Genomic DNA, 13,223 nt, shown 5'->3' with positions numbered 1-13,223 from the left:
CCTGGAAAGCAGGGTTGTGGCCTTTCTTTAGGTAGTGAGTTGGTGTTTTTGCTTTGCTTTTTATTTTTGTATCAGTGACAAATAACCTTTTTGGCTGGTTGAATGGCTTCAGGTTCTGGAATTCTTGCTTTGTTCTAAATGTCAATAGTATAGCAAAAATATTAATAATAAATAATACAACATAAATAATAGCAAAAATACACAGGCAGTTCAAAAACAGAGAATTAAAATGTTATGCTAAAAAAAAAAAGTTCATCACTAATCATCAGAGAAATGTAAATCAGAAGCACAGTGAAATGCCATCTCACACGAGTCAGATGGTTATTATTAAAAAGTCAAAAAATTACGGATGCTGGTGAGATTGTGGAGAAAAGAAAATGCTTATACATTGCTGGTGGGAATGTAAATTTGTTCAGCCACTGTGGAAAACAGTTTGGAGATTTCTCAAAGAACTAAAACAAAACTATTACACCATTCAACCCAGCAATCCCATTACTGGGTATATACCCACAGGAGAAAAAAAGTCATTCTACAAAAAAAACACATGTACTTATATATTCACAGCTACACTATTCACAAAAGCAAAGACATAGACTTAACCTAGGTGCCCATCAACAGCAGATTGGATCAAGAAATTGTGATACATATACAACATGGAATACTATGCAGCCATAAAAAATAATGAAAGGAGGCCATTATCCTAAGCGAATTAATGCAGAGAAATTAATTAATAGAAAACCAAATACTGCATGTCCTCACTTATAAGTAGGAGCTAACCACTGGGTACATATGGAGATAAAGATGGCAACAATAGACACTGCAGACTCCTGGTGGTGGGGGCAAGGGTTGAAAAACTACCCATTGGATGCTATGTTCAGTACCTAGGTGACGGGATCATTCATACCCCAACCCTCAGCCTCACACAATACACTCACATGACATATGGATAATCTAGGATAATCTCACTATTTAAGGTTAGCTAATTACCTAATTCCATCTGTAATGTCTGATCATATCAGCACCTGGATTAGTGTTTGATTGAATAGCCAAGAAACAGGAGACATCTTTCAAGTTTAGAATACCACAGTTGTCACCTGGATTTCCAACATTGTGATACATAAGTATATAGATCATTTGAAATGTATCCAGAAATAACTTAACCTATTCAAGCTTTTGGTTTTGGTAGGTTATATCTTAGATTTGAACATATTCCATAAGCATATTTTATGTAGTTACTGTTATGGAGCTTATCCAATAGTCTGGGCTTCTCAATAGGTAATATAGCCACTTGGGAGTAAATCTATGATAGACAAACTATGGTCTGACCTTTCAATGAATACCTTTCTCCAAGGTCAACATTTTTACTTTTCTCAGTAGTGGAATGGTGTTTCATATAGAATTTACCTTTGCCTCATAGATTCCGAAGCAGATTTCAGGATAATTGCTGTGGGGAACAAGGTTGACATATTTTTCTGGAGTGACTTTTCTATTTGGGATCTAGCTATTGATTTTCAGGTCCAATAAGTTGCTGAATCAAATGGGTATAATACTCTGGGACTTGAAATGTCTATTTGACTCTCAGTTGCTTTTCCTCAGCCACCATATCAGACATGTCACCAATTCTTACTGATTCTCATTCTCAGTGGCCCAAGTGTCTGTGTCTTTCCCTTTACTCCTCACCTCCATGATACCCTGATTTGCATCTTCATCATTTTCTATCCTCTTAATTGTTTAACTTTCTAATTTGCCTGCCTACCTCTGGTTTCTCTCTTCATATATTTATCCAGAGATTATGTGATTCAATCTGAACTTTAGAAAAACTGCTAGAATGACACTCCAGTTCTTTACCTCAACATTCAAAGATTTGGCCCCAAATCCTACCTTTTAACTCCACTTTTCAATAGAATTCTCCACAAATCCTTTACCCTAGTTATATAGTCCTATTTACTATTTTCAGAACATGCCCCATAGAGGTTTTGGGACAGTAATGCTCACCTAATCAGCTAAAGCCGTTTCTTAATTTTTAATTAAAAAAATGTTTAGTCTACCGAATGACTTCTACAGCTGTTCAAATCATTGTGATATGCCTGAAAATGACTTTTATAGCAACATAACTACTATAGGTTGAATTCCAGGTATTCTAATTCATTCCACAAATATTTCCTGAGTGCCAGTTACCTCTCCTAGAAGTGGTGAACAACACAGCCAAGGTCCCTGCCCTCATTTCACTGATAATAATGAGAACTATGAGGATATGGGAAGAAGGGTAATGTGTTAAAATTATGGGAGAATAGTCAGCCATTCATTTGAAAAACATTAATTGAGATCATAGTCTGTGAAATACTTTCTTGTAGGTACTATGGAAAAAAAAGATGAAGCAGACAGAAATCAGTTCTCAGAGCATTTACAGCCCAGTAGACATGAGAGGATAGAAATAATACTGAAGGATGCTATAAGTAGTGGGAGAAGTACAGACAAAGAAGAGGATTATAAGCATTTCAGGAGGGAAGATGGGGGTGATTTCATGTAGCCATTGCGGGTAGGGCTTAAAAGATGGATGTGGCTCTTCAAGGATCCTTCTTTCCCATCTTTAACGCTGAATTTATTACCAAATCCAGGCAAGCAATTCCATCACTTACCATTTGAACTTATTACTCCTCTCTTAGTCTTACCATTGCCCTAGCATGGGTGCCATCATCTGTCCCCTGGACTATTACAATGGCCAATCTGTCTCTTTATCCTACTCTCTCATCAGTCTAACCCACTGTACATGTTATATCAAAGAATCTTTCCAAAACAGAATCTGATCATGACCTCTTTTTCATTCAGAACCTTGATCTCTGTTGTTTGCATTGAAGATAATTTATCCACTAATGCAGTGGTTAAGAACTTGAGCCCCAGGTCAGACTTACTGGGATGGTATCCTGGCTCTGCTACTTACCAGCTGTGTGATATGAGGCACATTATTTTATTGCTCTAAGTCCCAATTTCCTCATCTATAAAATTAGGATAATAGTGTTTACATAAGGTTGCTATGTGGATAAAAATATATGAAGTATGAACTGCAATTAGCAAGTACCTAGCAGATAGTAAATATTCAATTAATACTGGCTATTATTATCACCATAAAATACTCCAGAGATTGAGATAAACTTTGTAAATAATTAGCTGTTTTCAGTTTATTAGGGATTTTTGAGAGTTAATTATGTGGCTAAATAATTGAATTTCAATGCTCTTCCCTTTTCCCTTGAGTAGGCAGCTAAGGATTATAACTGGTGAGTGGTTTTTTGAAGAAAAGGCAAAACGTTTCAAGCAAGTCAATGTTCTCGGCACTGATGTTGTCCGACAGTCCATTTTAAGAAGAAGTCCAGGTAATTAAAGCAAATATGTGGTTTCACAACTATTTTCATCTTCATTTGGCTAACTAGATAACTTCTCTATGTTATGCAGTTAATCAGCACAAATGAGTTTCCTGAATCCCTTAGGTCATTTCACAACTTGGTAGCATGAAATCTAAATACGTAATTCATATAGGACAAGAGGAAGTCAGTAGAAAACAAAATTCACAGTGATTTTCCATATATGTCACCCACCAAGATTTTCAAAGAAACCATTTGTCTCCATCATAGACAGTTCTCTTTCTGAATGCACATCCAATGTTTTACTGAACACTTAAGAAAGTAACATAAAACAGATGAATTAAATGATTCACATTGTGAAAATAATCCTTGATTTTTCAACAATATTTATTTCCGATTTCTTTTAAATGTTACTTTTTAAATCCAGTGGTTCTCAACCAAGGATTGATAATGTGTACCTTGTCTCCGTCCCTCAAAATGGGAGCATTTGGAAAGGCAAGGGGGACATTTCTGGTTGTCACAATGACTGGTGAGTCAATGGCATTTGGTGGGAAGGAGCCAGAGATGCTAAATGGCTTGAAATGCATAGTCTTACTGAATGAATACTGGCTTCAAATGAAAATAACACTCTACCTTGACAGTGCTTTTTAGTGCATTCAAACTACAATTCAGGTAAAGATGGAGTAAACCTTGTGATTGGGAGCGTGTTTCTCATATGTGGTGTAGTAAAAGCAGAACAAACATCTTTCAGCCTGTTTCTAGGCTTATCTCATCTTTCACACAGAGGAGACAAGTGCCCTTGTATTTAAGTCTGGCACATATGGCAAGGAGGCTTGGAATTGATTCCAGTGTTACTTCTGGGTGTGGCACTAGCAAGGAAAGGCTTTTGCACATGAGTCACACAGAGAAGATACTACAGAGAGATAGTGTGGACTACAGTTAAAATTAGGCAGTCAGCCATGGCCTCTTCTTCCACTCAAACTTCAGTACCTTCCAGAATGTAGGCAGTTCCTAAAGTCACAATGTATTGCACAGATGCCCACCCTCCCAGGAAGTGTGGCTTATATGCCCAGAAATTAGGACATCATTTCTATAACCTCATGCTAGAACTCAGTCTCCAGGGATTTGGACATCTTAGGAGACCATGTTCCCCTGCTCTAAAAATATCAGCAGAAGGCTGATGCAGTCATCCCTAGAAAGGTTATCTCAGTAAACCTCCCACAGATGAGTCCAGGATCTTTGTCTTCAGTTAACTCTAGAACACTCAACAAATTAGAAATAACTGTGTGACAGAAAAACTTGGGATGGGAATGGCATTGCCAATTATTATAGACTTCCTTGCCTTGAGCTAATCTGGGAAAGTGAAAGCAGAATATAAATTTGCTCTCATTTCTGGCTATTTTGTATGTAAATTTCTCTTCTGATTGTTAATGAGGAGCTGAAGAAGTACAGAGCCAAGAGCAAACCTGCCACGATGCAGAAAAGTCAGACACTTCACCTGTTGCTGGGAAGAAGGCCAGCCATGATGGACCCAAGAGAAAAGGGTAAGACATGGTCTTTCTGAGGGAATTTTTGATCTTTATTCCAGACGCCTCTGAAATGAAGACTCCTTAATTTTTCAAGTTTGATGTCACTTCAGTGACCCAGAGGAGGTCAGAGACTCAAACAAAGTAACACTTTCTTATCATTCTCCTCAGGAAATGCAGTTTTAATACTTTTCAACAAGTAAATAAAAGTCCTGTCTGACCTAAGCACAGGAGTTTTCCTTTCATTTGACATATCCAGTCTTGCACTATATGGTTTCCATTACTTATAAGTAGAAAGTTTCCTGCCAGGGCCAGTCTATAAAGAGGTGACAACAGTTTCTGTTGTACAATGTCAACACTTGTCCCCTCCAACCTGTGTGCTGATATATAATTTTATCCAAAATAAAGATTTATTAACTGAGCTTAAAGCATCATATTCCCTATTTAAAATTCAGGCTTCCTTAAGAAAAAAAGTCACATTTGGCCATCACAGTAACTTAGTTCAGTAAATGAATACAGAATACAGATGTCAAGTACTGAGAATAGGAATGGGAGGTACATAAGGGAGCAAGAAGGTTCTTTCAAGGGAGAAAAGTGGATCCCAAAATATAGGCTATAAGGACAAAAAGGAAACTGCATTTTTCAGTTTTGTTTCTCAGGCAGCTATTGGCCAGTTTTTGTGACTGAAGTAGTGAGAGTTCTAATATGCACCAAGTCATTGTATGGTCCTTTCTGTTTTTTTATTATTACTGAGATGGGGTCTTATTATGTTGCCTGAGCTGGCCTTGAACTCCTGGGCTCAAGCAATCCTCTTGCCTTGGCCTCCCAAGTAGCTGGTACTACAAGTCGTGTGCCACCATGCCTGGCTAACTTTATGGTCCTTTCCAGACAACATTGTTTCATTCTCTCAATAGAATACAAAGTGAGATGGCGCTGGTGTTAGAAGCTTTATCTGGCTGTACAAAATGTCTAGGGTTCTTTTAGAATCTTGGGCTGTCAGTGGGAATACAATCTAAATTTCATGTAACTCAAGCACTCATGACAAACCATGTTTTCATTGATGAGCAGAGATGAGTTGGAAAGATAGCCTAGAGTATCCTATGTATTGACCCTTCCTACCATCTTGAGTTCATTTATCACTCTTTGGGTCACCCACAATGCTTTGTGCCTTTGCACCACCAATCATATTGCACTCTGACACCCCCTCAACACACACACACATACACACACTTCATTGTAAGCTCCTTTAGTGGTAGACCAGTGGTTTCTTTGCTTCTGTGTTGCAGTATCTAGCATGGCACCTGACTCATCAAAAACAATCAATGGCTTGATTGAATAAGTAACTCACAGCCCACAAATGCCTCTAGGAGTTGTCATTTGCAGACCCCAGCTCAGGCATCATAGAGTAGGTTACAGAATAGTGGACTTGGAGATGGGAGACAGTAACTAACTCACCAGCACAATCAATTATGCAAATTCTGAATCATTCAAACCATTATAGCACTGGGTTGAGCCTTAGGTTCTGATTGTTCTCAGTCATCAAGGAATATAACAGCTAGTTGGGGAGAAAAGGTACACACCTGAAAAGTTACTAAGTATAAAAGAATTGCAGGAAAATTTAAGATGGCAATGTGAGCTTCCTAAAAGCCTTTCTAAAGCAGAGGAGGGTGTTCACCACAGACATATCCTAAGGCAATAAATTACTGAGTACATATAAATAAATGGGTAGGTAACAAATGCCAGCTGAGTATAGGAGCCATCCAGAAAGACATCAAATTGTACATGAGACTTGAGGAGGAGATAAATGGGGTTCAGGATCGCAAAACGGAGGAAGAGTGACTCCAGGCAGAGGAGATACCTTAAGTAGAGGACATGCATGAGGTGGTTCTCAGAGCAGCATACCTTGACATTATATTAAGTGCTATTCTCACCAAAGAAAAATGTAATTTTCCAGTAGGTTGAAGCTTCAGATGCTTTGACAATGACACTATTCCAGGAGTCTTTGAAACAGAGACAACATGGCAGATTCTATTAAGATTGTGCCAGTGCCTTTGGAATCCAGTTTTTTCTCTAGAAAACTGTAGAATGTAAATGAAGTGTATCTCCCAATGCGATTACAAAAAGGAATACAGCTTTGATTTTGTTATTAAAGTACATTTGGAAACACCCATGTTTTGGGCACACGGTATCCTGGATCAGGACTTTAAGTTCCTAAAACCCTGTTTTTGCTTAAATCCCAAATAATTTAGTGAAATGGGAATCTAATCGGATTTTATCCAACATGAGGCACAAGAATAAATGTCATGGAAGATAATAAAGGTGTTTTCCACCACATGAGTTTAGTCACTCGTTCCACAAGAGTTGGTTGGATTCTAGTATGTACCAGGCATCATTCTAGACTCAGGAAATCTGTCAAGGAACAAGAAAGGCAGAGTCACTGCTCTCATGGAGCTGCAGTCTAATAAGTAGTTACATCAGTTTGTCCAAGAGAATCATCCTGGTTCCCCTCTCTGAGCAAAGCGAGTTCAAGCTCTCTATTCTCACTGTTCCTACAAACAGACCCAGCTCAAGGAATGCATCTCCTTTCTCAGGTGACAGTGCTGAGTTCTCAGAGTAGGCAGTCTTTTGCTTAGTAGTGACCGACCAGCAAGTGGTATGGTCTTGAGAGAATGGTGTAACCTTCTCCATTATCACCCTTGATACTATATTGCAGAGGCACTGGGAACTCTCCCGATCCTCTCAGCCCTAAGGCTGCTTTATTGAAGAATCCTTTATTATTAAAAGTCCTAGAAATTGTATTCTTGAAATGATATTTTTAAATGCTTTCTTTCTTATCTAATTTTAAATACATATATATAATTTCAGATTTCTTCTTAGCAAGTTCAGATCAGCAACCAGAGGAGAAATCATAACTCCCAAAACTGAAAGTGGGCGGAGCTATAGCTTGGACTTAGACGGTCAACATTTTAGGAGTTTAAAGTCAGCTCCTGGTTCAGACAGGTAAGAGTCATACAGATTGAGCAATGAAGCAGATTGAGCAACCTGAAGATAAGGTTGATATACTCCCATTCATAGGGGGATTTTAGGTGTCTGTGAAATATTACCACTTGGAGAACTCCTAACACATAATATGAAAATTCAGGAAGATATGTTTTAGTTGATATGGAAAGCACGCACCCTACTTCTAGAATTACAGCTATTGGAATTGCTTATGTCACCTGCAGGGATGAAACTTTATGTTCTGGCGCTTGGGGCTGCAGTTCAAATGGAAATGTACAGGGCAAGTAAATGTTTTTCATTGAATTCTTGAGCTTTTTCTATTTAAGCTTCTGAAAAAAAGAAACCTCTGAGTGTCAAATACATTCCTTGCAGCTTTTAAAAAATTATTAATAACTTTACATTTGAATTGCATCAGAGACTTTTTCATAAATTTCACTTCCTTTCGAGTTCCACCTCTTCTGACTGGAGGAGGTTGTCAGTGGAGCCAAGTGAGAACATCTTATCCACAGATCTATCACTTGTCAAGAAAAATAATGAGAAACACAAAGGATAGCCAAGAGCATAGTCATTTTATATCAAGCATGATTTTCTGTGTCCTATTGGAGCATAGTCAAGACCTATTTTCATGATTAGTGTATTATCAAAACTAACAATGAGAAAAAAATATCCACCCTCATATTTCACTGGTTTGTCCAACTGTTAACTCCCTTTCATTTGCTTGGATCTGGGGTAATTCGGCTAAGCCAGATAGTACAACTGGCAGATTTTTCTTTTCTCCTTAGGTTAGGAAGAATGCAAGCAGAATTGCCTTCTTCCCTGTAATCCATTTTAGAATGCAGACCAAAAAATTTCCTTAGAGGGGACACTATTTTGACTATTGGGTTATTTTTTCTTGGTGACTCTCCATAGTTGTTTCTTTTGTCCCTGTAACAGTCCTTTAAGCAAGCGTTACTTTATGTAAAACTATACAGAAAAAAAATTACAAGGAAGCATAAAGTCATTTGTCACCCATTATCAAAATATTGGTACTGTATTCAGTATTTCCCAAACTTTCAAGAATGCTGATATATTCCCTTTTATGATTACAAACTGTTAAGCTATGGTTGCCTTTATCCTTGAAATAGTTTCATTTGTCTTCCCTTGGGGTAGCTTCATGTTGTGTCCCACAAAAACTTTCTATAAAAATCTCATTTTGGCTGGGCACAGTGGCTTACGTCTATAATCCCAATGCTTTAGAAGGCTAAGGCAGGAAGATTGCTTGAGCCTAGGAGTTTGAGGTTACAGTGAGCTATGATAATGCCACTGTACTCCAGCATGGGTGACTGAGCAAGATCTTGTCTCTAAAAAATAGTAATAAATAAATCTCATTTTTGTTTTTCATAGTTGGACTCCTGACTCTGAGATAGTAGTGGTCAAAATTATTTAGAGACAGTAAGCAACTAATTTGGTGTTCTTTTTGCTCAGCCTCCTGGGACTCCATGGATGAGCCACCTTGGCTAACACTTGAGGCTAGCATTTAAGAAAAACAATATACACGAAAAGACGAAAGACAACGTTCCTTGTTAAAGAAAAAAAAGGCTGCCACCCTAACAAAATTAGATCGTGCTATTTTAAGTTATATGTCTTACAGTTACTCAACAAGAATAATAAGGGGCATGCTCTCCAGTATCAGTGCTTATACCGTATTGGAATTTGTCTGCCTGGGTTTACTTTTTGTGTCTTACCTACTGGTAGGTACAAATAACCAAAACTATAAAGCCATGTGGACATGCATCACCAAATACTGGTATATTGACCCAGGAGCATCTTGTTCTTGTTGTAAACTGAAAGGAATTCCCTAAGTAGAATTTATCTTAAATTGTAAATACCTGAAATGGCTTACACATAGTCAGAACATTGTAGTCAGGTGTGCTTTGGCTTAAGCATGTTAAGAACAATGTTTTCCCATTAAGAAAGTGAGTAAAGATGCTTGGGAGATCAATAGCAAAATGTCCTTTCCCTTGAAGGTGCATTTATCACAATGATGACTCATTAATGAACTGCCACAGTGAGATGAGTTCCATTATTTCAAAATGAGTCCTTAGAAAATTGAGGCAAGAGGTAGCCCATCTTTTCTTAACTCCCATCATCTAAAGACACTGTAAGATCCCAGTCTCTTTGGTCTGTTGCCTGACCCAGCTTGCTAATAATTCCCCTTTCTCCTTTACAATGCATATTTTTTCATGGATCATTGATCTTTTCCTGGAGCAGCTGGGCTTTGGCATTCCTTTTTAAAGCTCACATCATATAACAGTGTAAATGATGTTTTATCAGATGTCCAGTTGGCTTTATTTCTTTTCAGTAGTTTCAAAGCAGAGGAAAGAATGAATAGATTAAAGAAGCCCTAGCAGCCTCTCAGAAGAGCTTGTCAAATGGATGTTCACCAGTTGCTAGGGACTTGACACATGAGACAAAGAATATTTTTAGGAAAATAAATGTAAGCTCTAGTTAATAAACAGAATATTATTCAAGGTAGTGATTTTTAATCCCTACAAAGTTGTGATGAGCTGTCACTGTGGTATGATTTACAAGATCTCTAACTTAAGTCATGCTCTCCCGGAAACAGATGCCTAGGCAAGAATTTATAAGCAAGTGATTTATTATTAATCGAGTGATTCCAAGAGAAACCAGGAAGGGAGTAGGAGAGACAGAATAGAGAAGAGGAAGAAGCTAAACAATAGTGCTAGCTCCAATGAGGTCTGAGGACTCAGCCTGATCCTGTAGGAGACTCTAGAGCATAAACTATATCCCTGAGCTTTTTCCACATTGAGGAGCTGGACCATTGCACTCCTATACCAGTCAGTCACTGACCATGGCCTCCCTTGAATAGAGTCTCTAGACTTAGCAAATGAAGATACAGGATGCCCAGGTATATATAGTTGAGACGAACAACTGTTTTTTAGTATAAGTATGTTTTATGCAATATTTGGGACATCCTTGTACTTAAAAATTATTTTTTATCTGAAATTCAAGTTTAACTGTGAGTTCTGTATTTTATCTGACTACTCTTCTGTAGGGGTGAGGGGGAGGCAAACTCCAGGGCATTTGTTGGTGTCCAGCTCCAGTGCTAAAGGGAATGTCTCTGAAGGTGGCAAGTGACATCCATTAGTAGAAAAGAACTCAGGAGCTAGGGAGGAGCATGCATAGCTGGTGAAAGGAATCTGAGGGAGATACCAACAATGTTATCTTAAAAAAACAAAGGAAAAGTAGAACTTTGAGCCTGAAATATATTTTGTTCAGTAAAAATGGAGGAAGAATGATGCTGTTTCTCAGTAGCCTTTCTATCATGTCACTGGAGAATATGGCAATATTTACATGGACTGTGAACAGATGGTGGGACCTTGTTCGGTCTCGTAACCAACTAGGTTCTCATCTTTCTGCCCTCCCACTCCTTTGCCCCACGCACACCAGTTTCATCCAGTTATTCCCACTTGGTCTCCAGGGAGTCTGGGACTGATGGTCAGTCTCTGTGAAGCTTCATAAACGGCTTTGCTTTGGCTGTGATCCACCAAAAGCAGAGACCACACCATTCAAACCAGCCCTTAACTAGTTCTCATCCTCATTTCAAGCACTGCCCCTCTCTCTTTCTCTCTCTGTCCAGGAAATATGACACTTCTGGTATTATCATGAATTTGAAGAATCATCCATTCCTCATATCTATTATTTTGGTAAAGTGAGTTTATTAAACCCATTCTATCACTAAATGATACCCTCTTTTTCATCAGAAATAAAATTATTCTCCTGTTCTGAATGTAATTTTCATTGACATCTTTGCAATTAAGGTGCCAATTAGGTGGCAACCTCTTACTAGAAATTTGAATATAGCAAGGTGGGAGTGTTTAACTCTGAGTCAGGACCACATCCACAAAGTCAGCAATGGTCTGTTTTGTGTATTAGATAAAACACTACATACCTAGTTGCTAATGCTAATAGCAAACTCCATTCCTTACCAGGCTTAAAAAATGTTCAAATGTACAGCATATCTCTGAAAGTGTGTACATTTTATTCTATAATGATCGTTTGGTGACTCAACAGGATAAAGGCTGTGAGCATTGTCCTCCAAAGGAAAATTACTTTCACCTCTTTCCTGTGCCTTTCCCTCCTTTGTCACTGCTAATTCCTTTTTTACCATTTTAATCTCCTTTGGGTAAGCTCAGCCCTCCTTAGGGGTATCGAGGGGTAGGCAATCAAACCCACAAGCTGTAGCAAATGCTAACAGCCAAAAGCAATTTGCAAAACCATGGTGGCCCGAGAAAAGTGAATTTTAATTCCAGGGAGCAACTGACACATGATAAAACAGGAGGGGAAACATGAATTCACCAGAGTATTTTGTTATACTGTGACCATATCAGTGGGAGATACACAGTCTGAAGTTGCAAAAAAAAAAAAAAAAGGACTTTAGCTAGAAACTTCTATTTAGAACTCAAAGCCATCCTTTTCTAAACTCATCCTTTGCCCACCATATGCACCAATATACACTTGATTTGGGTTCCTTTGGAAGAAAATCCTGAAATAAGGATTCAAGAGTAAGTAATATGTTCAGGATGTGGTCTAGGGAAACAGAGATAGGAGAGTAGGGAAATGAGCCAGGGAAGGGAAGAAGGCAAAAAGGATGTATCATTAATTAAGCCAGTTGTTATTGTGGGCAACTAGAGCTCCATCTCACTGGCCAATTCTAGAAAACAGTGCTGAACATACATCAGAGTTATCCAATCAAGAGGTAGGGAATCTGGAGTATTTTTACAGCAGCTGTTCAAAATTTATTGAGGGCTGCTTCTAGGGCACTAACTCTCTGGCACTTCTGACTTGCCCTGTTCACAGGGGCTCCATGCTCCCATGATTCAAAAAACTACTCAGGCAGGGAGTTCTGGGTATTCCCAATAACCAAGATTCTGTGGGTAGAGGTGAGTGCTGAGGGCAAATGGGCAGGGACACTGACAGAGTCTGCTGCAACCTCCCTCCCAAACTCCTCTCAGACCTCCTTCAAAGATGCAGTTTGTCAGACCATTGTTCAGCCCCTGATTTCTGTTTGCTTTATATTACGTGTGACTTTCCTCACTATAATGTGAATAATGTGAGAAGGTATGGAGGCTCAGTATTTCAGCCACACCTATGCTTAATTCCTGTGATCAAATGATTGTAAGCCTGAAGCCTCCTCCTTGCTGTTTTGTCTGTTTCTCCAGTTGTTTCCCATGGATGCACTGTCTTGGCATGCTCTATTTCTGTGAACTAAATCTAACACGTTCCCCTCCTCCAAATTAGTAAATTGCCCTTTTACTCACTGCTATCTAAATATGTA

General features: G+C 38.5%; 1 protein-coding gene across 2 annotated transcripts in view; it reads left to right on the top strand.

The window, feature by feature from the left end:
- The window catches only part of SYTL5 (synaptotagmin like 5), a 98,650-nt gene that overhangs the window by 41,918 nt on the left and 43,509 nt on the right, over positions 1-13,223 (top strand). For both annotated transcript variants that reach the window (XM_023202657.1, XM_023202656.1), the window contains exons 3-5: positions 3,256-3,371; positions 4,795-4,903; positions 7,751-7,885. In XM_023202657.1, the coding sequence (XP_023058425.1) occupies positions 3,256-3,371; positions 4,795-4,903; positions 7,751-7,885 (360 nt within the window). The remainder of the gene's footprint in view (positions 1-3,255; positions 3,372-4,794; positions 4,904-7,750; positions 7,886-13,223) is intronic.

Source organism: Piliocolobus tephrosceles, chromosome 12, assembly GCF_002776525.5.
Source record: "Piliocolobus tephrosceles isolate RC106 chromosome 12, ASM277652v3, whole genome shotgun sequence".
NCBI lineage: Eukaryota > Metazoa > Chordata > Mammalia > Primates > Cercopithecidae > Piliocolobus > Piliocolobus tephrosceles.
The sequence above is the reverse complement of the archived record's forward strand: the minus strand, read 5'-3'. Positions and strand labels throughout refer to the sequence as shown.